General features: G+C 34.1%; 2 protein-coding genes across 3 annotated transcripts in view; one reads left to right on the top strand and one right to left on the bottom strand.

Moving 5' to 3' along the window:
* LOC142236422 (uncharacterized) overlaps window positions 1-788 on the top strand; it is a 31430-nt gene extending 30642 nt beyond the window's left edge. The window contains exons 4-5 of the mRNA XM_075307657.1: window positions 481-558; window positions 621-788. Of these exons, the coding sequence (XP_075163772.1) occupies window positions 481-558; window positions 621-684 (142 nt within the window). The 3' untranslated portion in view covers window positions 685-788. The remainder of the gene's footprint in view (window positions 1-480; window positions 559-620) is intronic.
* On the bottom strand, window positions 681-26583 carry ClC-c (chloride channel protein 3). Of its 2 annotated transcripts, XM_075307653.1 has the most exons (13): window positions 26434-26583; window positions 26061-26171; window positions 21427-21742; window positions 5387-5413; window positions 4778-5121; window positions 4069-4701; window positions 3786-4003; window positions 3507-3721; window positions 3191-3441; window positions 3031-3131; window positions 2800-2963; window positions 2533-2746; window positions 681-2467 (listed from the first exon to the last, which is right to left on the bottom strand). In XM_075307653.1, exons 2-13 carry the CDS (start codon window positions 26145-26147, stop codon window positions 2377-2379), a joined length of 2661 nt encoding a protein of 886 aa, XP_075163768.1. In that variant the 5' UTR covers window positions 26148-26171; window positions 26434-26583; the 3' UTR covers window positions 681-2376. The 2 variants fall into 2 exon arrangements, with proteins under 2 accessions (XP_075163768.1, XP_075163769.1); XM_075307654.1 differs by lacking the exon at window positions 5387-5413.
* Between the last annotated feature and the right edge of the window lie 1291 nt (window positions 26584-27874).

Raw genomic sequence — 27874 nt, 5'->3', positions numbered from 1 at the left:
AACGAAAGCTTGGTGGGATATTTTCGACAAGCAAACCCAGAAAAGCATTTTTTTAATAAATACGGAGAGAAACTAAAGAAAAAACTAATCGAGCTTGGGTAGGATTTTTTTGGAAGAACTCGATGAAACGGATTTAACATCATTTTCGGATTAAAAAAAAACTATATATTGTTTAAAAAGGCAAAAAATCCCTACATTGGATCATGGTTGAAAGTCGTCATAAACCTTTATCTGAGCTTATTATTTGAATCAATAGAATTAGAAGCTACTTTCTCGAACATTGTTTTAAACCAAAATGGAGATTTTGTGCTGAAGATGAAAAGATTGGAACAACTTCCGAATTTTTTCCTGTGCCGTGATTCTTTTGTTGTTGTAACAGTGTGTTGTCTTATCATACATTTTTGTGCTGCGCTTTGGTACATCAACATCAGGACCCGAAATTGTATTTATTATTTATTTTACTTTAATATTTGTTTACAGAATGGTTGATGGCGGACATTATATAAGCAAAGGAGATTTAAGAGGCAAAGGAAACTTTATTAAATCCAGTGATAATGGGTAAAACATTAGTTTGATAAAATAAATTAATATAAAGGAAATAATTCAATATTCATTTGCAGATGCTGGATTATTATTGGTCTATATGAAAATGAATTTCAAATATTTTCCTTAACAAGCGATTAATTTAAGTTAATATACTTTATTTATCGATTAAAATCAGTAATAGATTTTTATATAATTAACTATTTACAAATAATTCTTAATAATAAATACTTTGCACTTATACACACAGTTTGTATTTTACCATATGTAAAAAATATATCGTAAAATATAATCAATAACTAAAGCCAATTAAAAAAGTAAATACAAAGGCGAGAGGAAAAAACTGTGGAGAATTTACATACATCTAAATACATATAAAAACATAAAAATATTTTTAGGGGAATTTTTACTTAAAGCACACAGCATTCGACGAGGTATAAGATATACATACACAGTCTCACATAAGTTTACATACCCTTGAGGTTTTTACCTTATAACTAAACATGTTTCTTGTTGTTGTTTATAATCCAGACTAAAAACATCTTCTTGAAAATGGACAAATACTTTGTTTTTCAAATTAATTTACAAAATCTAAAGCATATATATGCATATTTTATTATATTTTAATAATTAAAGAAAATACAATTTCTTAAACCGTATGTAAACTTGTGTAAGACTGTGTACATCTGGACTTAGACATTTATTTATGACACCTGTTACATCAGACAATACTGAACAATTTTGTTTTTTTTTTTTTTTCATATAATTGTGATAAATATTTTAATTCACTTTTAGCTTTGAATTAATTTTCAATTACCGGTTTTACTGATATGGAAGGATGTTCTGTTCAAATTTCCATATTTCATATAAAATGTTTGCTTATTCAATACTCAATTAAGCATTGTTATCACTCAAAATATTATTTCTAAGAAGTGAAAAATGTATGTTTAAAAAAATTTCGAGTACTTGTTTGTGTAACGGATGCCATAATAAATAGGATATTTACATCATTTCTTGCCAACAGTGATAAACTCAGCATCAATGGTTAATCAGGGTCCTTTTACCGGCTTTAAAGTTTCTACATCTTCTGTTATAAATATGAGTAGGTTGTAAAAACGTAGTTTAAATGGAATCCAAATTTATTTATAATACCGACAGACAACAAATTACAATGTGATGCCTCTCTTCACAATAAATGAGACAGAATTAATAAAGAAAAACGTTTTGTTTTTTTTTGTTTGTTTTCAAATTAAATTAGATTCTTAACATCACCTAGTGAATGAATAAAATTTGTTGAAATAATTTTAGTTAATGAATGATACTCCTGTCCCATTTTTCGCTTCAATAATAAGACTACAAAATTCGAAATTACGAATTGACATAGATTTTCGCTTAACATGACTACAAGTAGGTCAAATCAGAAATCAATGTTTACTAAATACCTCTTTTACATTCTACACACGAAAACTGTTTAAAAAAACATTTCGGCATATATATTGACAAAGTGGATTGTGGAACGAAGAGTTTATGTAGCACATAAAATTTTCTACTTTTGATCTATACATTCTGTTAATAATAATTGTTATAAACTCATCACATCATAATTATCTAACATTTTTCAACCCCATACATATATTAGAAAACAACAACAATAATTTAATGCATTCCAATGCAGAGCAAAAGCACGATCAGCATGTCTGCATGTCATTCAGCCACCATATTTTATTGGAGAATTCAAATGAAGTTAGATATGATTGAAGAGCGCACGACGTCCGGTTTCAAAATGGGTGTTTGTTTGTTGGCGCTTGTAAAACTGCCCCATAGTGTTGGGATTTAATTGAATAAAACTGTATTGGGATCTTCATTATCCATTTGTTTAACATGTCGCAGTACATCCTTTTTCGTTATAACACCCAAGAGACGCCTTTGTGTGCAAAGAGTTATGTGTAAAAGAACGAATAATAATTAAGATGACAATTGTATGCTTACCCATTATGTGTAACAAGAGTTTGTCTTAATCCGAGTTTTCGGAACATATCAACTACAGTCTCCATGGGCGTCTGATCCGTTACAGTGATGGGCGCCATGTCGAGAATCTTTTTCATTTTCACCGGAGGCGGACCCAAGTTCTGAGCAGGCGCTGTTGATGTAAATAATACTATGGACTGTGGACCGATACCTTCGACAAACCGCTTTGCGTTGCCTGAAAATCGTGTTATGTTACTAACCATCTATACATGCATCCAGCATACTTACCCAAAGCCAAATTTAGGTCTCTGCGCAATACAAAACCGACAAGATATTGATTTTCTCTTGAAACCACAACGGGATAGCCATTGTGCTCAGTTTCTTTTAATAGAGTCTCAATATCGTCAACAGTCATTGAGTCTTGTGTTATTACATTCAAAGTTTCATTGCGCCTGGAAAGAAACACACATAGGCATTTTCAAGTGCATTGATAATTTACATAAGTAAGAATATAATTACTTCGGCTGCATTACATCTGCTGCTAGGGTTGTATGGGCAAATTCCTCTTTGCTATCTAGGAATGGGTAACCATTAAGTGCAATATGTGCATCGTAAATACCCTAAAGGAAAGAAGTAGAGAATTATTTGGTTGAATTTCTCTATGTCTCATAATACCCACCTGTCGCCCCAAAGCATCACCGACCCATTTCGAAGCCATAGCTGCCGCCATTAATGGTACAATATAACCAACACCCCCGGTTAGTTCGAACATTATCACAACCAATGACACCGTCATACGGGTCACACCACCTAATGTAGCCGCTGCTCCTACAATTGCATACAATCCGGGAGTTATCAGATTATTTCCTGTCACACACTCCCCGGTGAAGAACCAAACATTCGGATAACTGTAAGCAAATTGTTCAACAGCTGAAATGGAGAATAAGCGATGAAGTATTAAATTGCATGGACTTTTGAACAACTAACTAACGTACCGATTCCAACTATTCTACCCATGATAGCTCCCAAAAGAAGCGAAGGAATGAAAAGACCAGCCGGAACTTTCATACCAAATGTAAAAACTGTTAACGCGAGTTTTAAGAAAAAAGCCAAAATTAGTAGTCCAATTGCGCGATATACCCCCGGGCCTAGTTGGGTAACTTCTATGGATGATGACGCCCCGTTAGTAATATTCATACGTGTATAATCGCTTGATTGTTATAGAGAAATAATTTAATGTTTCTGCATGTATGCCATATTTAGAAGCAACTCACCACAGGGGGTTGGAGACATCTCCGGGGGAACACTGACTAAAGAGCAAGTAAATGAGTTCGTTCATGTTCATGCGTGTAAATGGATTTGGATAACATATTATGCCAGTGACTAGCGTAACTACTAAAACTTCCATGACAGGATATTGCCCTAATTTGCTGAATTTTCTGAAGCGACACCACCACAAATTGGCTTTGATGAAAAGTGTTCCAATTACACCCTGAAATTAAAAATTTTGAGACGTTAAAAAATCATATTTAATAGAAACAAAAACAGTTGACTTACCCCCATTACACCCAAGAATACGAAAGGTATCAATTCAAAGAAAATCCATGGTTGCTTATACTCCACAAAGAAAAGTACTGAGTGCTCATTTCCAAATGGTGTAAGAGACCGCAAAACGAAAGCAGCTATTAGAGCACAAAAGAACGAACGCCACAGAGTTTTAAGAGGAAAATAGTAGGAAACTTCTTCCAGTGAAAACAAAACACCTCCGATAGGGGCACCAAAAGCCACAGAGACACCTGCTGCTGCAGCCGCAGAGAGTATTTCCCTTTTCTTGGCTTCATTTCGCCCGTATTTAGGAAATAAATGAGAAAATATATTGCCAATACAGCTGGCAATGTGTACCATTGGACCCTCTTTTCCTAAAGTCAAACCGGCTGAGACTGAGAGCATAAGACCTACAGACTTTATGAGCAATGTCCATTTGCCCAAATAGCCTCGAATAATGAAACCCGATAAAATAGTCTTGATTTCAGGTATACCTGAACCACAAGCATACGGCGCAAACATCCGAACCAGAGAAGCACTGAGAGCCGCAAATAATAGTGCCCATAAAACATACCAAATATAAGATATTATATAAGCTCCTGTTCCCTCCCGACTTAAACCAAAGATCTGGGGCCAAGTCTTCCACTAGACAGCGACAACAAGAAAAACAAACAGACACATTATTTTGTAAAATTATTGCTAGAGGCGGTATAGTACTCACTGTTGAGCAGTTGCCTTCTTCAAAGACAGATTGTTTTGTGGGCCAGCAACATTGTTCTCGGTTAAACCAAAAGGCTTGTGGACAAATACCATGCTTTAAATCTGACATCCAACTCGCTCCAATATCCACCATACCGGCAACACAGCCTGCTGCAATTCCTACCAGCAACACACACAACCAACCAGACCATGCATCATGGGCTCCTTTAACTAAGTCCCATAAAGAGTCTTGGCGTTTTTTAACTATATAACGATGGCGCATACGATCTCTTGCAATATCACGCTGCCAGTCTATCGTATGAAAATCATCGTATTGTCCAATACCTGGGATATCGTCGTGTGGTTCTGCAATTGAAACATCATGTCGATATCACTTTCGTTTTTTACTTAATATTAGACAGGAGATTTTTATGCAAAATCATTTTGTGTCTTTGAATAAATTAAACTATGAAGTCCCAGAGTTACGCAAAAAAGCAATTTTATTTAGAGATTGAATGAGTAAATGAATGAGAACTAAAAAAATCTGTATTTCGAAGAAATGTTTGCGGTTCAGTAACGTAATTTGCATAAAATCATCTGTCTAGTTATCATGCATTACCACAAAACATACCTGAATATCCGTAAAATGACAAACCAGCTAAAACAAAAAGACATATAACGAATAACAATGGAGTAAACAAAGAAGATATGAGACATGTAATAAAAAAAAAAAAATATATATATATATATATATATATATATATATATATATATATATATATATATATATATATATATATATATATATATATATATATATATATATATATATATATATATATATATATATATATATATATATATATATATATATATATATATATATATTTATTTATTTTTTTATTAGGGCCATTTCGAATTTTGAAGCTTGTTTGACTTGTTTTGTATTGACTTCACCACTACTGTGGTACAGGGTATAATAAGTTTGTGCATTTGTATGTAACGCCAAGAAATAATTGTCATAGTTAGACCCATCTTTTAGTATACCGATCGGCTTAGAATTAAATTCTGAGTCGATTTAGCGATGTCCGTCTGTCTGTCTGTCCGTCCGTCTGTATATGTAATTTTGTGCAGAAAGTACAGGTCGTAGTTTAAGTCCGATCGTCCTCAAATTTGACATAACGTCTTTCTTCGGGTAGAAGACAATCGCTATTGATTTTGGAAAAAATCGGTTCAGATTTAGATATAGCTGCCATATATAGTTACCACCGATTTGATCTGTTCAGATTTATATATAGCTCCCATATATATCTTTCGTCCGATTTTGACTTATGTGGCCCCAAAAGCGAGAGTTTTGCCCTGATTTGCTTCAAATTTTGCACAACGAGTACGTTTAATAGTATCGTTAATTGTGCCAAATTTAGTTGAAATCGGTTCAGATTTAGATATAGCTCCCCTATATATCTTTTGTCCGATTTTGACTTATATGGCTTCAAAAGCCAGAGTTTTGGCCTGATTTGATTAAAATTTTGTACAAGGAGTACGTTTAATAGTATCGTTAATTGTACCAAATTTAGTTGAAATCGGTTCAGATTTAGATATAGGTCCCATATATATCTTTCGACCGATTTGGACTTATATGGCCCCAAAATCTAGAGTTTTGCCCTGCTTTGCTTCAAATTTTGCACAACAAGTACGTTTAATAGTATCGTTAAGTGTGCTTAATTTGTTTAAAATCGGTTCCGATTTAGATATAGCTCCCATATATATCTTTCGTCCGATTTGGATTTATATGGCCTCAAAAGCCAGAGTTTTGCCCTGAGTTGCTTGAAATTTTGCACAAGGAGTACGTTTTATAGTATCGTTAATTGTGCAAAATTTAGTTGAAGTCGGTTCAGATTTAGATATAGCTCCCATATATATCATTCGCCCGATTTGGACTAATATGCCCACAGATTTACGTGAAATTTTGCAGATGGAGTAGAATTGAACTTGAAACTTTGCACAGGCAGTAGAATTAAAATTCTGCATATGCGTGTTTATTTTGGTTGAAATCGGTTCAGATTTTGATATAGCTCCCATATATATCTTTCGCCCGATTTTCGGTCATATGACCACAGAGGTCAAAGTTTTTTTTTTTTTTTTTTTTTTTTTATTATTATTATTATTAACAAAAATTCATATAGTTTACAATATAATATATGCCTCAGCGCCCAAAGGCATTGGAGAGGCTAGTTGGCAATGTTACACTTAGTATTATTTTATTTCAATTTCTATAAGAAATAATAGTATATATATTTAATTAACAATAAATTTTAAGAGCAGTTAAGAGCAGTTTAAGAGCAGGGTAGGCTGTATGTGTGTTTATGCAACACCGCCAACAAATACAATAAAAACAAGTAAGGAAAGTCTAAAGTCGGGCGGGGCCGACTATATTATACCCTGCACCACTTTGTAGATCTAAATTTTCGATACCATATCACATCCCTCAAATGTGTTGGGGGCTATATATAAAGGTTTGTCCCAAATACATACATTTAAATATCACTCGATCTGGACAGAATTTAATAGACTTCTACAAAATCTATAGACTCAAAATTTAAGTCGGCTAATGCACTAGGGTGGAACACAATGTTAGTAAAAAAAATATGGGAAACGTTTAAATCTGATGCAATTTTAAGGAAACTTCGAAAAAGTTTATTTTTGATTTATCGCTCGATATATATGTATTAGAAGTTTAGGAAAATTAGAGTCATTTTTACAACCTTTCGACTAAGCAGTGGCGATTTTACAAGGAAAATGTTGGTATTTTGACCATTTTTGTCGAAATCAGAAAAACATATATATGGGAGCTATATCTAAATCTCAACCGATTTCAACCAAATTTGGCACGCATAGCAACAATGCTAATTCTACTCCCTGTGCAAAATTTCAACTAAATCGGAGTTAAAATTTGGCCTCTGTGGACATATGAGTGTAAATCGGACGAAAGCTATATATGGGAGATATATATCTAAATCTGAACCGATTTCAACCAAATTTGGCACGCATAGCTACAATGCTAATTCTACTCCCTGTGCAAAATTTCAACTAAATCGGAGTTAAAAATTGGCCTCTGTGGTCATATGAGTGTAAATCGGGCGAATGCTATATATGGGAGATATATCCAAATCTGAACCGATTTCAACCAAATTTGGCACGCATAGTAACAATGCTAATTCTACTCCCTGTGCAAAATTTCAAATAAATCGGAGTTAAAAATTGGCCTCTGTGGTCATATGAGTGTAAATCGGGCGAAAGCTATATATGGGAGCTATATCTAAATCTGAACCGATTTGGCTGATATTTTGCAAGGTTTTCGCGACTTATAAAATATTCGGATGTACGGAATTTGAGGAAGATCGGTTGATATACACGCCAATTATGACCAGATCGGTGAAAAATATATATGACAGCTAAATCTAAATCTGAACCGATTTTTTCCAAAATCAATAGGGATCGTCTTTGCGCCGAAATAGGACCCTATACCAAATTTTAGGACAATCGGACTAAAACTGCGAGCTGTACTTTGCACACAAAAATACATCAACAGACAGACAGACGGACAGACAGACTGACAGACAGACGGACAACGCTAAATCGACTCTGAATTTAATTCTAAGCCGATCCGTATACTAAAAGGTTGGTATATGATTACTCCTTCTTGGCGTTACATTCAAATGCACAAACTTATTATACCCTGTACCACAGTAGTGGTGAAGGGTATAAAAAACGAAACTAGCTACATAGAAATACTCTCATCAGCGGAGACTAAAGAGACGTAATAATTCAGATATATTATTATTCTAAGCTCAATCACATTAATAGTTAATTAATTTATAATTTTTATTTGGTAGTTTTAGTTTTATTTCAATTAAGTGTGAATACACATTCTACGGATAGGCTCTGCAATGGATGGCTGGTTAGTTCTATGAGGTAATTGATAGAAGGTTTTTAAATGCACGCTCATTCATTCACTTAAACCGCACACTAGATATGCTAGTGTTCTCGAGACGCCAGATATCACTCCTGATATCTGCTATAACGGGTCGCTGCCTGATAGGCGATTTTGCAAAAACTATTAGTGCGAAGTATAATGACTATTGTATGAGCTGTCATGATGCGGAGGAAAAGGAATCAATAAAACACCTCTTGTGTGAGTGTCCTGCATTTTGTGTAAGGCGTAAGCAAATTTTAGGGGCATATAGCTTCAGATTACTGGCGGACCTGGAAAACGTTAACTTAAGCAGTCTGCTAATGTTTTTGGAACAATCTGGTTGGTTCAACAGAAGAAAATAATCGAGAAGGTTCAACGGTTAAAACTAGAAGTGCCCATATGTAATAGGTACTTTTAGTTAGTGTGGTATCACAATGGACTGAATAGTCTAAGTGAGCCTGAATCTTAATCGGGCTGCCACTTTAACCTAACCTAACCTAAGAAGGGAATATCACCATTAATTACGGAGAATTTATTCTACGAACATTTACTTGCCTTTCAATACTAGATATCGTGTGGCTTGGTCTCTACTCCTGCCGCAAGTACTGTACGGACTCGAGGTATATAAAAATAAATAATTATCCAATACATAATCGTTGAGCTAAACATCTTACGACGGTTGTTTTGTGTATGTAATAGAATCGGTTTTATTCTATAAGTATACGAAAGAACAATCTGACTATTACATGAATATGTCTTAAAGCAATTAACAATCATTTCATTGTAAATCCCATTATGAGGATTCCACGTCACAGAATCATACTCAGGCTAACAAGCGGTTAGCGTTTATCAATCCTAAAACCCCAAAAGCCTAATTCATCATCGGACTAATAACCATTATTCTTGTTGTCGTCGTAGTTTTTTAATGTTTTCGTTGCTTGTCTATCGATTGGCTGCGATTTCAATTCAAATGTTATTCACGAAGATTCACTTATGGACTCCTTCAACACAATTGGATTTCTAATTGTAAACAAAACAACTCCTACACATTTTACTTCGAATACAAATAGTCTCTTGGATATTTTTCTCGTTACCAACAAAGAGAATGTGTTACTATATGACCAACTTAGTGTGCCATGTTTTTCAAAACACGATTTAATATTCATGACATATAATGTTCAACCTCCGATCCCTGAGAATCCGCCCAAATATTTTAATTTTAAAAAGATAAACTATGAAATTCTTAGTAGAGAATTCATGAACGTGAATTGGCATCATATTTTTAGTATGACATCTGTTGACGAAAAACTTGAATTTTTAAATATAAATTTGCAACACATTCAGCAACTTTCTGTCCCACAACAAGTTACTCGGGGAAAGCAAACTCAAATTTCCTGGTTAATCCCACTATCAAGAAATTTATTAATAAACGAGATAACGCTTATAAAAGATTGTCACGTATCATACGATACGTCTCTTTTAACTGCATCATATTTGATATTAATTTTTGTATTGATATGGTAACTCTGATATATATTTTGAAATAAGTCTTACTTTAACCGCTGACGAGAACAGACGAATAAAGTGAATTATTAAACTTAACGGGTTGAGCGTTTATTTTCACACTTGGATATCCTGACAAATATTCAGAAGTGGGATAGCCCAACTAGCAGTGGAGTATATCAAGCGTTTACAGAACGAAATAAGTGGTTAAAAATCGACGAGGAGTTTGTTTCAAGAATAGCTGTGGAATTAATTGGAAGCTGGGGTAGTTCTATCTTTGAGTGCAGCGTTTACCGAAGAATTTGGAGTGTGTGTCACTAAAATTCTTGAGGGTAGAATGGATTACAGCCGGTGCACAATTGTGGAGCTGAAAACAAAACTCAAAATTCGTAATTTGAGGACTTCGGGCAATAAAGCAGAATTGGTGGCAAGACTGCAAGAGTTTGATGTGAAAAATCCCGATTATATTGAGTCTGTGGAGTCAGAAGATTTGTTGTTAGGATTCGAAGAATTGGAAGAAGTGTCACCAAATCTACAAATGGAAGAAATGCAAAGAAAAATGAATTGCCTGATGGAGGCAGTTGGTGCATTGACAAAGAAAATAGAATCCATTGAAAAATCTAATCAAAATTGTGAAATAGTTGAACAAGCAGGATCATGCTCGCACGAATTGTTGGTTGATATACCTGTGACAGTATGTGTGAATACCCAAACAACGTGCACAACTACTACAACAACGAGCATGTCTGTAACAACATTGGCTGATGCAATACATGGGCAAAATCAAATAAGAATGACGCCACGCGAAGTTGAGACATTGTCGCGCAGCCATGCACAAAGTTCGTTAGATTCAAATGCTGCGTCGATGTACACGAACACAATCGCATATGCGAGGCCGACAGCTCAACAGAATGCAAACCAATACCAATTGAATGGCAGTGCACCAGAATTTGTGCCACAGGAAAATATTCAAAGTCATTCTATAAGTGAGATTATGCGAATGTTGCCGGAATTTGATCCGTGTAAATCGGACATTTCCTCAGTGAAATTTGTGGAGCGGATTGAGCAACTGAAAAGGGCATATGGATGGAATGATTCGATAATTCTTTTTGCGGTACAGGGCAATTTGCGAGGAGCTGCGAAATTGTGGATTGATGGCCAAAATGTATTTTGTCGTTGGACAGAGTTTGTGAGTGCGTTTTTAGGAGATTTTCCTAGTGTTAGTAATTCAGCTGATGCTCACATAGAGATGATGAATTCGCGAATGAACAAAAATGAATCAATAACCGAATATTATTATCGAATGTTATCGATTGGTCGTCGGGGAAACATTAATGATGATGGTATAATAAAATATATTGTGAATGGTCTCAATGATGGACAATTACGGAAAACATTAAGTGCTATGAATTTTGTGTCGGTTTCCGAATTATTTAAAACATTAAATAAAGTGGAAGAAGAGAATAGACTGATGAATTTCTCTAGTGGTGGATCGAGAAAAATATATCATAAAACTGTGAAAGGCGATGATGCAAGTGTTCGCACAAATATTAACAATAAGGAAAATGATCAACAAAGATCGGGTCCGATTTGTTTTAATTGCCGTGAAAGAGGGCATATAGCCAAAAATTGTAGTCTCAAGGCAAAGAAAAATAAATGTACAAGATGTAACGCGAGTGGTCATAATTCGGACAGTTGCCCGTTATCATCGGTGAATTTGATTGAGGAGAGAAACGAATCTGTGAACCATGAGGAAATTTTTAAAGAAGTGAACATTGAAAATATGAAATTTCGTGCATTGATAGATTCGGGTAGTGGTAAGTCATTAATGGCAGAAAAAGTTTCTCGAATGATAAATAGGCCGATAATAATGTGTGAAGAGAAACTATGTGGTTTCGGTGGTGGTGAATATATATGTCGCAGAAAAATGCAAACGAACATAAAGATTGATAGTGTTCATATCGATTCCGAATTTTTAGTTGTCGAGGATAGAATTATGAACTATGAAATTATAATCGGAAGAGACATTCTATCGAAAAATCGAGTGGTAATGGAAAATGGATCATGTAGTGTTGTGGCAATAAACGGTCAAGAATTGGATGTGGATGATACACTTTGTAATAGTGAAAAATATGAACTGCAAAAACTTTTGAACAAACATACCAAATGTTTCGCCGAAAATTTGAAAAACATTGGCAAGTGTAATGTGGTGGAAATGGAAATTAAAGTGAATTCACAAAGACCTGTATCTAGAAATCCGTATAACATCCCAATTCCAAAACAGAAGGTTGTGGAAAGTATAATTAGTGAATTACTGGAAACGGACATAATTCGTCCATCACAATCGGTATATGCATCGCCAATAGTGCTCGTGGCAAAACAGAATGGTGAAGATAGGCTATGTGTAGACTATCGTGAATTGAATTCATTGACGGAGAAACAACCATGGCCGATGCCAACAGTCGAAGGCGTGTTGCAGAAAATGTCTGGTAAGAAATATTTTACTATTTTGGATATGATGTCTGGGTATTATCAGATCCCGATAAAGGACGACTCGAAATGTTACACAGCTTTTGTGACTCATAGTGGGCATTATGAGTTTAATAGAATGCCGTTCGGATTGAAAAATGCTCCGTGTTATTTCCAACGGATGATGTCGATAGTTTTGGAGCCAATTAAAGAGCATGTTGTGAGTTATGTGGATGAAATTATCATAGCTTCAGATACAATAGCAGATAATATTGAGAGGCTCGAGATATTTTTGAGAGTTTGCCAGAATAATGGATTAACTCTTCGCTTGTCCAAATGTTCGTTTTTGAGAAATTCTGTTACATTTTTGGGTCATGAACTTAATAAGGATGGATTGATGCCGGGAAAAATAAAAACGCTTGCGGTTAAGAATTTTCCAGTTCCGAGAAACGTTGCAGATGTGAGACGTTTTATGGGCTTAACCGGATTCTTTAGAAAGTTCATAGAAAATTATTCATTGATTGCCGCACCATTGAATAGATTAACAAGAAAAGATGTAGAATTTGTCTGGACAGATGAGTGTGAGAAGTCGTATCGGATGTTGATCCATTTATTAACGAGCAAACCAGTACTTGATATTTACGATGTTACGAAACAGCATGAGCTACATACGGATGCGTGTGCTCAGGGGATAGCAGGTATATTGATGCAAAGGGGTGATAGTGGCGATTTGAGGCCAATAGCTTATTTCAGCAGATTATGTTCGGAGGCTGAACGGAAATATCATTCATATGAACTAGAAGTGCTAGCTGTTGTAGAGTCATGTCAACGTTTCCGCATCTATCTACTTGGAAAACCATTTACTATCGTAACGGATTGCTCCGCAATATCAAGTCTCAAAGTTTCGAAACCAATTATACCAAGAGTGGCAAGATGGTATTTAAAATTGATGGAGTATGATTATCAACTGGTACACCGTGAAGGGGGCAAAATGCGTCACGTCGATGCACTGAGTCGTGCGCCTGTGGAAAAAATAGTTGATAATATTCAAGATATAAGTGACAAAATCATGCTCATAAAGCCAGAAACAAATGATTGGGTGTATATGATGCAGAGGGAAGATGATAATCTGAAAGAAATAATTGATGTTATGCAAGGACGAAAGCAATCAGATCAAATAAAGGCGTATAGAAACGAATATACTTTGGCAAATAACAGATTAATGAGAAAAGGTGAAGGAGGATGTCTTCAGCTAGTAGTCCCTAAGGGTTTGCGATGGCGTATTGTGAAATTGTGTCATGATGACGCAGGACATCCGGCACTCGAGAATACGTTGAAACGAATCGCGAAAACTTTTTGGTTCCCGCGAGCGAGAAATTTTGTCAAAAATTATTTGAAAACATGTGTTGAATGTTGCTACTCTAAAGATACAAGTCCGAAGGAGTGTGAACTATATGGTATGGATATACCAAAGTTTCCGTTTGAGACTTTGCATTTAGACCATCTGGGTCCATTTATTAAGAGCCGCAAAGGATTTGAATATCTTTTAGTCATTGTTGATGCATTAACAAGGTATACTATTCTATGCCCAGTAAGATCAACGAAGACAAAACCAGTTTTGGATGCTTTGGATCAGTTGTCCCTGAGTTTTGGATTGCCGGCGATACTCGTCACAGATCGAGGTACTGCGTTTACTTCGCAAAGTTTCGAGAAGTATTGCTTGGAAAATAATATGAGACATATAAAAGTTGCTGTTCGAACACCAAGGGCTAATGGATTAGCCGAAAGAGTCAACAAATCGATTTTGTCATATTTGAAATCGTCTGTGACCGATGCAAAAGATTGGGATACCCTAGTCAGAAGTCTCCAGTGGAATCTGAACACTTATATTAACAGCACAACGAAGTATGCACCAATTGATTTAGTATTGGATTTTCCTGTTCGTGATATTTCTGGCAATAAATTGTTAGTGGCAGCACAAGAAGCAAAAGGTGATGCCGAATCAACTATGAATCAAAAACGGGAAGATGCTATCAAGAACATAGAACAAGCAAGGAAGACATGGAAAGCAAGGTTTGATTCCAAACACAAGAGGCCGCATAAATATGAAGAAGGTGATTTAGTTTTGATCAGAGGTGCTATTCCAAGTACCGGTGAGTCCAGAAAACTCGAAGTACGATATAAGGGGCCATATATGATTAAGAGGGTTCTTCGTTTTGACCGATATGTTGTGGAGGACATTGATGATGCTCACAGAAATCAGCGTAAATTCTCGACAATTGCAAGTAGTGATGGAATGAAGCCATGGTGTTCCTTGTACCCAGATGTAGATGATGATTTTGATCCTGGGGTTGAGTCAACCGAGGACTGACTCGAGGGCGAGTCCATCAGGAAGGGCCGAGTTGTCACGTATCATACGATACGTCTCTTTTAACTGCATCATATTTGATATTAATTTTTGTATTGATATGGTAACTCTGATATATATTTTGAAATAAGTCTTACTTTAACCGCTGACGAGAACAGACGAATAAAGTGAATTATTAAACTTAACGGGTTGAGCGTTTATTTTCACACTTGGATATCCTGACAAGATGAAAAACGTTTAAACTACCAGGCCTGCATGAAGAATTTCGAGCTTTAAGAACTGAGGTAAACAAAACGATACAGAGGCATAAAGCAACCTTTTATGCCAATAAATTTCATTCAGCCACTGATTCGAAAAAAAAATGGGAGACCATCCGTGATATAGGAATCGGAACGAAAAAAATGGATTCGGTTGTTGTTGAGGATCCTGAAGCATTGAATGAAAAATTTGTTAAAGTGCCCGAACTTCATCCAGTTGAAGCTGTAACGGAAGAAATTATAGTAAATAATTTTACATCTGTCTCCACTTTTGAGTTTTCTTGCGTGGAACAATTCGATGTCGTAAGGAGTTGTCTATCTGTAAAGTCAAACGCAATGGGATTTGATTTAATTCATCCAAAGTTTATAAAAACTATGCTACAATACATATGTCCGTATATTACGCATATTTTTAATGCAATATTAACAACTAGTCAATTTCCTAATGTGTGGAAACATGCTAAAGTCATACCGTTACCCAAATCCAATTCCGAACACCGTCCAATCTCTATTCTACCTTTCCTTGCAAAGGCTTTTGAAAGGATTGTTAATCATCAGATTAATGAGTATCTGGATGCTAACAATCTTATGTCAAGTAGACAATCTGGGTTCCGCTCTAAACACAATTGCATAACTGCACTGATTGATGTCACCGATGAAATACGATCAAATCTAGATGACGAAAATATTTCCTCTATAGTACTATTAGACCATTCCAAGGCTTTTGATTGCGTGGACCATCGCATAGTATGCAACAAACTGAAATACCACTTTAATTTTTCAAACACTGCAACGGCTCTCATTTCTAGCTATATTTGTGGACGAAAGCAATCTGTCGTAGTTGGGAATAACGTATCTACACCTTTACGTGTTAACCAAGGTGTCCCACAAGGATCTATTCTGGGACTATTGTTATTTTGCTTATTTATAAATGAATTACCAAATATGCTTAAATACAGCAGTATTCAGATTTATGCAGATGATGTCCAAATTTATTTGAGTCGTGCCAAGTCACAGTTGCAGCAAGGCATACTAAACCTGAACGCGAATTTAAACAGCATTTACAACTGGACCCTTCATAACAAGCATTGAGCAAGTATTTAAAGCCAAAAATCTAGGTATTATTCTAAACAATACTCTAACCTGGAAAGATCACATCGTTTCAGCAACTGGGAAAGTTTTCGGCATGAGAACACTATACAAAGTTCAATTTTACACTCCACAAAACATTAGAGTTCTACTGGCAAAATCTTATATTTTACCTGTCCTTTTATATGGTTGCGAACTATTCAGCAAGTGCGATTCAAGAAGCAAATCACGCCTAGAGACTGCATTCAACGCCATAACAAGATATGTATATAGACTAAAAATATTTGAAAGCTGTTCTCAATTCTCCAAAACTTTATGTGGTGTCAAATTGATTGATTTACTGAATATCAGAACTTTGCTACTGCTGCATAATCGAAAACCTGAAAATTTATACAATAAACTTACTATCGGAAGATCAACCAGGAGATTAACAATTATACCAATTCGACATCGTCTATTGATATCTGAATGGCATTTCTTCTATAACGCAATACGTCTATGGAACTCCCTTCCACCAAACATCAGCAACGCAATATCATTTAAAAGAGCTTTATTCAATCATTTTTAATTGTTTTTTGTGGTTAACTAATATCTTGTTTATACCTAACTGTTGGCATTATGTAAATTTTAATTTTAATTTTTCTTTGCGTAACTATTAATTTAAAGGTTGAGTTACATATCATGCGTTAATCCGTCCGTTGATGGAAGGGTTGATATTTTTCAGTTTGAAGCACTCTAACAAAACAGTTGCTTTCAAAGAGAAAATTCAACTCTTCAATCAACGAGCGCATTAACGCATGGTATGTAACTCAACCTTTAGTTTTATGTAACTATAGTTATCATTTAATAACCGAACCATTATCAATTTTACTTTGTAAATCACATGCTGTAATTATAAGATTTAAAATCTTGTTGTATGCGAAACTAAATAATTAATAAAAATACTAAGGGATAAGTATTCATGAAACTCTCACACGATGTAGAGCAATTTTCTTTAACAATTTACTTGTAAAAAGTGATACTTTCTAAGCAACATATAGGACCTCAAGAAGACCTATCCGGAGAATTCCGAACTTGACCTGCCTCCAGACAAATAACGAATTTGATTAAAATTTCTAGAGAAGTGTTCCATTATGGAAGGATATAGCGTAATTACAATATACAGACCTTTAAAAAAATAATTAGAGTATAAAAATAATTTTTCGATATTAATTATAGGAATATCTGTTTTGATTGAAACAATAGTTTGCATGAATAAAGAAGTAAGAAAAGTAGAAAGTCGGGCGGGGCCGACTATATCATACCCTAAACCACCCTTACTGAATTAGTAATCATAAGCATTTGTGGGGTAACATTGATATAGGTCTGGGAGATAGACCGCAGTTGCATATTTAAGAAAATGAAGGGGTACATGTTTATGGGTGCTTTGTCTCAATCTGACTATAGTTCGTAGTCAGTGTTGCCAGGGAAAATGTTCGGTTTACCCTACAAGGACAAAAAAAAGTTCCCTACTTTCCCATACATTCCCAAACAATTTTCCCTACAATATTTTTCGTTAAATTTAAACAAATATTACAAAACAAAATGGTTCGAAGTAATTTATTATCTTAAAACATGAAAATTCAACGTATATAACATAGAAAATAAATTTGTATTACCACCACGGTTGCCACAGTTGGTAGAATTCTACCAAAAATAGTAATTTTTTTTTTGTTAAATCTCTGCAGAAATAAAATTTTGGAAAAAGTTTCTATAAACAAATTTTTCTATAGAAATAAAATTTTGACAATAAATTCTATAGAAATAAAATCTTGAGAAAATTTTTTATAGAAATAATATTTTGAAAAAAATTTCTATAGAAGTACAATTTTGACAAAATTTTCTATAGAAATAAAATGTTGACAAATTTTTCTACAGGAATAAAGTTTTGACAAAAATTTCTATAGAAATAATTGTTTTGTAGATTTGTGATAATTTGTGGTAATATTCAAATTTTAGATTTTTTTTGGCACGAGTGGTAACTGGTGTTACCACACATTGTTAAAAAGCAAGCCTTGCCGACTTCTAATTTCTTCCTCTAGAGCCACCAAAATGTAAGAATTATTACAAATTGTGTTGAGTGAAAATGCCCCACATTGTCGCCCTAGGTCCCTACAAGACGCTAAATATTAGAAAAACCCTACATATAGGGAATTTCCCCTAATTCTAGAAACACTGGCTGTGTTGATATTGCGCCTACGGAGTTAGTATGCCACTAATATTGAGCCCATTATTAAAAAAGAGAAAATCGTTAAATTAGTGTGTGTAATAAATACAAATTTGTAAAAATCGAGCAATATTCTTGTGTAAGAGCTACAAGTACGTATAAGTACGATCGGATAGTACATCAAAATTTGAAATTTGAGTAACATTGGTTAATAAATAAGAGCCAAATTTGGGAAAATCGAGCGATACATATATATGGAAGGTATATCTAAATCTGAACCAATTTGCATAATATTTTGCGGGTTTGATTAATACCACAAAAGGTTACCTTGTGCAAGATTTGAGTAAGATCAGTTAAGAAATGAGGCCTGTATGGTCAAACATAAGGTTATTAGGGGCGAATTTTTCAAAATCGGGTGATACATATATGGGAGCTATATCTACATCTGAACCGATTTCGATGAAATTTTGCACATATAGTTAGTACTATAGAGGACTAGATCTAGCCAACTTTTAGTAAGATCGGTTAATAAATAGGGGTTCTATGACCAAATTTGGGAAAAATCGGGCTATACATATATATGGGAGCTATATCTAAATCTGAACCGATTTCGATGATTTTTTGCACATATAGTTAGTGCTATAGAAGACTACATTTAGCCAAATTTGGGTAAGATCGGTTGATAAATAAGGGTTTTATGGCCAAATTTAGAAAAATCGGGCGGTACATATATATGGGAGCTATAGCTAAATCTGAACTAATTTCGATGATTTTTTGCACATATAGTTAGTGCTATAGAAGATTATATTTAGCCAACTTTGAGTAAGATCGGTTGATAAATAAAGGTTTTGTGGCCAAATTTGGGAAAATCGGGCGATACTTATATATGAGAGCTATATCTAAATCTGAACCGATTTGGATGAAATTTTGCAGACTTGAAGGGCGATGGAAAATATTACCTTTTGCCAAATTTGGTGACGATCCGTTTGAAAAAACGCGCAACGTGACCCCATTTGTCGAAATCGGGCGACACATATATATGGGAGCTATATCTAAATTTGATCCGCTTTCTTCCAAATTCAATAGCGTTCGTCCTTGTGCCCAAAAAACTTCCTGTACCAAATTTCATTAAAATCGGTTAATAATTGCGACCGGAATCCTGTGAACAACAAATACATGGACAGACAGACGGACGGACACCAAGCGCTAGATCGACTCAGGAGGTGATTCTGAGTCGATCGGTATATATTTTATGGGGTCTAAAATCAATATTTCTGGTAGGCACATTTTTTGGCCGATCAAACTTATTATACCCTGACCACTATGTGGTTTAGGGTATAAAAAGAGAAAATCGTGCAATTAGTGTGGGTAATAAATCCAAATTTGTAAAAGTCGAGAAATATTCTTATGTAAGAGCTACAAGTACGTATAAATACGATCGGCTAGTACATCAAAATTTGAAATTTGAGTAACATTGGTTTATAAATAAGAGTATTATGGCCACATTTGGGAAAATCGGGCTATACATATATATGGGAGCTATATCTCAATCTGAACCGATATCGACAATTTTTTGCACATATAGATAGTGCTACAGAAGATTACATTTAGCCAACTTTGAGTAAGATCAGTTGATAAATAAGGGTTTTATGACCAAATTTAGAAAAATCGGCGATACATATATATGGGAGCTATATCTAAATATGAACCGATTTCGATGAAATTTTGCAGACTTAAAGGGTGATGCAGAAGATTATTTTGTGCTAAATTTGACGACGATCGGTTAGTAAAAAGTGCAACGTGACCCCATTTGTCGAAATCGGGCGATACATATATATGGGAGCTATATTTAAATTTGATCCGATTTCTTCCAAATAAAAAAATCAATAGTGTTCGTCCTTGTGCCCAAAAAACTCCCTGTACCAAATTTCATCAAAATCGGTTAATAATTGCGACCGGAATGAACAACAAATACATGGACAGACGGACGGACGGACACCAAGCGCTAGATCGACTCAGGAGGTGATTCTGAGTCGATCGGTATATATTTATGGGGTCTAAAATCAATATTTCTGGTAGGCACATTTTTTGACAGATCCCTATGTGGTTTAGGGTATAAAAATAAGTTTATGGTGCTGAAAATGTGTTCTATAAGTTAAACAGAATCGCAATGCATATAGCATTTTAGGATATTGACCATAAGAATCATGCATGTTGAAAGCGTCTGGAAATTCAATATTATCTGTAGGGCCTTTAGAAGAAGCTATAATGCGAGCATAAAAACTCCCCAAAAAAAATATTTCTCACTGTGAAGGCATTAAATGTTTGTATTTTCTATATAAACTAAAAGCATAATTTTATAAAGAGTTTAGGAAACACAACTTTAAAAAATAGGCTCAGGAAAACTTTTGTGGTCTATGATTCCTGCTCATTAACTAACTTTGAAGGCATCGCAATAAAGATGTTATTGGCAAAATACAACTTCTATTTAACATATTTTTGTTAATTTCTGAACAAATAAATATGCCAAAGTATATTATTAGCAAATAGAAGCGGATGTATGACGTTGACAACTTAATTGAGTCTAAGCCGAAATTTAGATTTTCAGCTGGTATGACATGTCTCTTTTCTTGTTTCACTTTGTATGAAGTGTGAAACCATGTGAAGATAAACAATCCGAAGATTTTTAAAGAACCGCAATGAAGACATTCATGACATGAATTAACAGATAGCATTAGTCAAATACAAGCAAACAAAACCAAAAGTAGTCATCGGGAAAATTTGTTTCTTAGGTTTATCTTACCATCTAAAGAATCTCCAAAAGCATTGTGAGTTGGCACATGTTGATGTGAACGTTGGTTTTGATGACTGCCACTATTTAGTTGTTGTTGATTGTGATAGTTGCCTCGTTCTCTCTCCATGTCGGAATTATCTGCGGTACTAGTGCGACTGTATGTATTTAATTGATGCGCGACGTCGCCGGGGCTAGATCTCGGTGTAATGTCGATCATTTCGTCATCATCTTCTGGTGTAGTCAAAGACGTTGTTACAGCACTAGAAGGAGCTGCTAGTGGGTGGTCAGGATTGCTAGCTTCGCTATTGCCTGTTTGCCCGTTTGCCTTAACAAAAGAAATACAGTTAAATTTTATGTTGTCAAATATAACTAAAGATAAAATCCAAAAATTTAATGTTTTATATAAAACAAATATAGCACGAAAAAGTTACCCTATGAATACAGTTTATAAGGTAACATTTGTTTCGTAATGTATTAAAGGCCGGCACATGTATATTCGAAGTACTCGATGTTCCAGTGCAGACAATTCACTTCACAAATACTTCGAATGTTTCGAGTAATAAATTAAACCGAAACTGAAAAGCGATTACAATGTCAAGCATTGTTGAGCCATAACATTCAAAATGTGTCGCTGTTCAGTTTTTAGGTTTTTTTTGGCGTTGTTACGCCACGAGTAAGACAGAACTTTTTTAGTGAAGATAAATATGTGTTATATGTTAAATAGCCAACAACAAACAAAATATGAATGAAGAGTGTGTGTGTTGCATATTTTTATAGTTGAGAGAACGAAATTCTTTAATCTATATAGCAATGGAAATTATTACACGAATGTAATTGAAATTACGATTACAATCGAGTACATCAGAACATTTTTTCCTTCTTTGGCTTAAATCTACAATTTTTGGGCAGCGTGTCGATTTTTTATATACCATTTTTGTCGGAAAGGCAAAATTTTGGAGTTACAGACCCCGAAAGTTTTTATTATCTTTTATATTGGATTTAGTACCTAGCGCCTAAAATTTACCTAAAAGTAATATATATGGTATCCAAATAATTGGTAATAAAGTGTATATTTAGAATTCATATATAAAAACTTCATAACCATGGACTCGGAGAGGTCTCGGATCCTTCAAAATGTTTATATAATTAATACGAAAAGCTAATTTCGAGTACAATAACAATTCGGTAAAGAGGGTTTTATATAGAAAGCCGTTAAAGAGGAACACAACAAAATGAATGAAAAAGTGATTTCGATTGCGGCGCTATTCTTAAAAAACCGACTTTGCGCTCACTACCATTTTCAAAAAGGAAATGAAAAAAAAAATCATTTTGATGTGTATTCTTTTAATGTCTTTCTATATAAAAATCTCTTCATTGAATTCACAATGTACTCGAAATTTGCTTTAATATGAGTACCAAATTTCGAAAGACTCGGGACCTCTCCGGTTCCATGGTTATGAAGTTTTTTATATGAATTCTAAATATACATTTTTAATTTATTTATTCATTCGCATACTACAAGATATACAAAAGTCTTTTAAATTACAGTATGTGATTAATGCTGGTAAGATAGTAAATGTAATGTGCAATTTATTTATTTATTTCATAAAGAGACAAGTCGCTAGACCATATATAATTTATAAATTATAATTAACATAGAGAATTTTAAAAAACAAGCAACAGAATCCTATAACGAAGGAAATTTTAATAAACAGAAATTAAGCAATAAAAAATGACTTGATAAGTGTTTGTATATATTAGCATTAAGCAGAAAAATGTTCATTTAAAACATTTATTACCTTTTTTGGTAATTATGCGGAAAAAAATCGCTAGTTAAAATTTTTGAATAGCCTATATGTTATATCGAAAACTAATCACAAGATAGCAATTTTTCTTTTTTTTCTTTTTTTATTATTTTCTTAAATTTTGAGAACTTTAATATAGTCTATATGGACTTGAGCATTGAAATTTGTATCCAATTTTCATAACATTTGGAAACTATAGCTATTTTAAAAGCATATTTCGATGGTGTTCCTTATAGCCCGATTTCAGATTTTATTTCTTAGAGGCCTAAAACGCATTTAGATTTGTTTGTCATTTATGGGTTTAACTTAGTATACTAAGGATGTTACATTATAATCCCCAATTATAACCATAGATACACCAATGCTGATGGTTTTTGTACACACAAAAAATATTTGTTGGATTCAATCACTAAATTAATCGATTCAATTAATTTTTTAATTGAAATGTCTTCAATCACAGAAATGATGGTATCAATCAACGAAGTCAATTAAAAAATTAATTTATACTATTAATTTTTTTGATTGATTTTCATTTTATTAAACATATTTGTAATATGAAGCCAACGTGGCCAATCTCAGATGATTTCTGTTTTAATTAAAAAATTTGTTGAATATTGAATAATTTTTGTATTATATAAGTTTTTATTATTATTTAGGATAAAATTTATTATCATTGAATGTTACATATTGTTGCTCAGGATTTATAGGCTATGTAATACAGTTTTTTTTTGGCCATACGGCTTTTTGTATTATATATGTTCAATAAATAAAATAAATAAAAAATAATTAATAAAATGTTTGAGTATTTTTGAAAATTCAATTAAAATTTTAATTGAAAATATTGAAAATTTTTAGTGAAAATTTCTTCTTTGTATGTAATGTTATTTTAACAAAAATCTTCCAAATAAATAAACAACAAAAATGTTACTTCTAGTAATAATTTCAAAAGGTGTTATTATTTATTTGACGGGAGTGAGACAGCTGTTATTTCCACCATAAACTACAAAATCCATTTTAAACGGTGACTATGGCATCTTCTAAATGCAATTCTGCATATTAAACGTTGAGACGGTTTAACTGTGCAACTTTCTTTTAAACGCTGTGAGTGGCACAGTTTTATTTAAAATATAACATTGACAAAAATGAGCGGTATAGTGTCATCACAACAATGGCGAGAACACTAGCAGACTATCCTATTCTGTAGGGATGTTGATAGTAAGCATAAAAAATCAAACCCATGCCCATCACAAGCAAAACTATGGAGTCATCATACATGGAATGATATAATGTGACCAACTATTTTACATATGAATGACATCACAAACAAACACATTTACAATTCCAGATTCTTCGCCATGTGAAGACAATCATGACAACATTTGCAAATGATCCTATTTTGCAAACACCCCCTTGATATTTCTAGTAAAATCAATGTGTCGGAAATACTTTGTGTTATAAAAGCTGCATTAAAAATTTCGTAACACACAATTTTTTTTGTTTCGCAAATGAAGTTAGAAATTTTTAACATAAAAAATACAAGTTTTAATTGGACGAACAAAAAGATGGCTAGTTCCACATTAATGATTGAATTAGCGTTTTAGACAAAATGTATATTGTGTTCAGGAAAAGGCGTCTTTGGGAAATAATTTTTTGTTTTGAGGCAATATTGACCACATACGATTATTATATTAAAAGTGTAATGATATTTATTTACTTAAAAAATTACGTTTAGATGTCCAAGCTATCACTATAAAAGGGCAAGTAATTGAACACACACTCCTGGGAATGAAGTTTACTCAGAGTAGGTTTTTAGTGTCTACTCAAAAGACCAGCAACTTAGCATCGCGCAAAAGTTACCCATCTTCAATGAAGCTCTGTGTCCCTCAACTGGAAAATGGACATCCACGAGTCAACTATTTCATACACTTTCGATTTGTACGAATATTGAAAAGTCGACTTCTAATTTAGTTGTCGGCATGAAAAATCTAAATTACACTACCATCCAATTCAATGTGGGCTTTCCTATTTTTGTCGGCTGAGCAGGCTACCTGACCTAATGCTTGGCCACAAGAAAATACCAGAGAACTGAAAGGGGATGAGTTAGCGTGACAAGATATACATTTTAATAACATTAATAGATGCTACAGGAAAAGCACACAGGCAGTAACATGTGATTATCCGATTCTAATGGGTGCCACAAATATCGAACGAGTTGGAATGACCAAAATTCTTGGTGTATTTGTTCGGGTAAAGAAAATCTTCATTATGCCCTGTACATAATATCAAGTGCAACATTATACACAAGGCAGATTAGAACACTGATCTGCACTGTAAATGACCAAAGAACTTATTTTACAAAATGCGGTGTGGCAGGAATAATAGGGGAATCTTAATCATTCCTAACCATTGCATACACAAGGTTGTGAGTTCGATCCCTGCTTCGACCGAACGCCAAACAGTTTTTCAGCGGTGGATTATCCCACCTCAAGAATGCTGGTATCATTTCTGAGTGTTTCAAAGCTTCTCAGACTTGGCGTATTATTGTGAAAGGAATGGATAGACACCGAAATTCTAGAAATAATACTGCGGGCCCAAATAATTGTCATTATCCTAATTTGGCAACATTTAGAGTGGCTTTAAAAATGAGAACAGTATGCTTTTGTATTGTTACAAAAATAGGGTGTTGTTTTAATGACAATACATTCTCAAAACAAATAATGTTAAAACTCGCCCCTTTAAATAAATCCAGTGGTACGATAGGAGTAAAATTAAGAGAGGCTGATAGCCTTAAAGATTTGGAGAATCATTAACGCTTTTTCATATTCAGCTGATACTCACCTTCTTCAGTACTGACTGATACGCTGTTATATAGCTGTTTCCCTCGGCAGCAATTTCACGATTACCCTTCAAAGGAAACTTTTCCATAACGAATTATTAATCACTGCAAATCTGCAAAACAAAAGTGGGTGGATCATGACTTTTAGAACGAATTCCATAGATCAAATATGATTTTTTAAAAAGGGCTTAAATGCTTTCTCTGTTGAATCACTTTTGATTTTATTCAATACATGGATAGTCACAGTCTGTCATTGGTATTGCTCATTCTCCAATGCAACAAAGGAAGTGCATTCACATCATATATATGCAACATAATCCATTGTTTTGGGATAATACTAGGTAGCAATTAATATTAACATATTGTATCACGTACACATATTATTACAGATGGAAAACACGTAATTAGTTTATATTCGCACTGTAAAATATCTGCTCCGAAAATTGTGAAGTGCTGAAAAAAGGTAGACCAAAAAGACAATGTCAAAACAGTGGAATGCGTATCGTAAAGTTGAAGGACAGCTGTTTCATAGACTCTTTCTTCCACGCCGTCAGTTTTCCTTCACGGCTTTTACTGTACGACTTTCACGCCGTCAGTTTTTTATTATGAGCACCCTGCCAACATTTTTTGAATTTGGGGGCGCTTCTGAGAATCCCCACTACGTCTAAAACAATCATATACAACATCAAAAACTCGTCGGAAAAGCGCCGTCACTATTGAGAAGTTGTACCACGCCAAGTTACTACGAACAAGTTTCGAAGGACGCCAATAAGAACCACTGCAAACTATCAAAAAAAGTGCATTTTAAGGTAATTGTAAATAGAAGAATCATTGCGGTCAAGTAAAACACGATTGTGTAGATCATTAGCGTAGCTAGACAATTTTCCTAGGGGGGGCTATAGCCCCCCTACCTGAAAATTTATAGACTGAACTTATAGGTTCAATTAATGTTTTATTTCATAAAAATGAATAACAATATAGGCATCAAAATAACTCGACAATTAATTTATAATAAAGCAACTAAAAGCAGTTCCACACTTTTCCCAGCAAAAAAGTTGGGAGTATTTGGGAAAATAAAACAAAATTTTTTAATTCACATTCAAACCACTGAATTTGGATCACAACTTAAGAAGTGATGCAAATTCATTGCAACGGTTTCTGAAACGGTGGACATTCGTTCTATGACAATTTCATATTACACTCATCGCTTCTCCGCCAATTTTGCACCACTTCCGGACCCAAAAAGAAGATTTTCACTTCTTTTTGGCCATGCTTTTTTGCAGCATTATTAAGATATTAATTTATGAAAGAATAGTATCAATTACTATTTTTTTTATTAAATTGACTAAACCTGACTAGACAAAATAATAAAGGAGCTTTAGTTATTCAACTAAATCAAAAGTTCAACCACAGATTTATTTTATAAATATCAGATTTCAAACATTGCCATCGGCAACTGCTACCACAACCAAAGTAACTCGATTGTGCATGAAAGTCTTTAGCGGAACTTTGTGCGGTTGTATATACTTGTTTAATTTTTACAAAAATGTAAAATCGTAAATAGGTTTTTAAATTCTGGGGGGGGGGGCTAAAATTTTCTGGGGGGGGTCTAAGCCTCCTCCCCAGAGGCCTTCCTACGCTTATGGTGTAGATGTTTATTGATTTGATTAAACCTTTATAATTTCTTATAAATAAACATTTTTCGGTTTATCTCATCACATTTAACATAATTTTTTGCATTAATAAAATAATGATGTTGAGTTTTAAGTAGCAAGTTACATATTGCAGCGTCTATCAGCCAGTTTGTTTATTTTCG

The sequence above is a fragment of the Haematobia irritans genome, chromosome 4 (assembly GCF_050003625.1).
Source record: "Haematobia irritans isolate KBUSLIRL chromosome 4, ASM5000362v1, whole genome shotgun sequence".
Classification (NCBI taxonomy): domain Eukaryota; kingdom Metazoa; phylum Arthropoda; class Insecta; order Diptera; family Muscidae; genus Haematobia; species Haematobia irritans.
Note: the sequence above shows the minus strand (reverse complement) of the source record. Positions and strands in the feature narration are given on the sequence as shown.

Coding starts and splice junctions, on each gene's coding strand:
- ClC-c (XM_075307653.1), bottom strand. CDS start 26,147: ATGGAAAAGTTTCCTTTGAAGGGTAATCGTGAAATTGCTGCCGAGGGA. Junction 5,122..5,386: donor GTCATTTTACGGATATTCAG/GTATGTTTTGTG, acceptor TTTCAATTGCAG/AACCACACGACGATATCCCA. Junction 4,702..4,777: donor AAGAAGGCAACTGCTCAACA/GTGAGTACTATA, acceptor GTCGCTGTCTAG/TGGAAGACTTGGCCCCAGAT.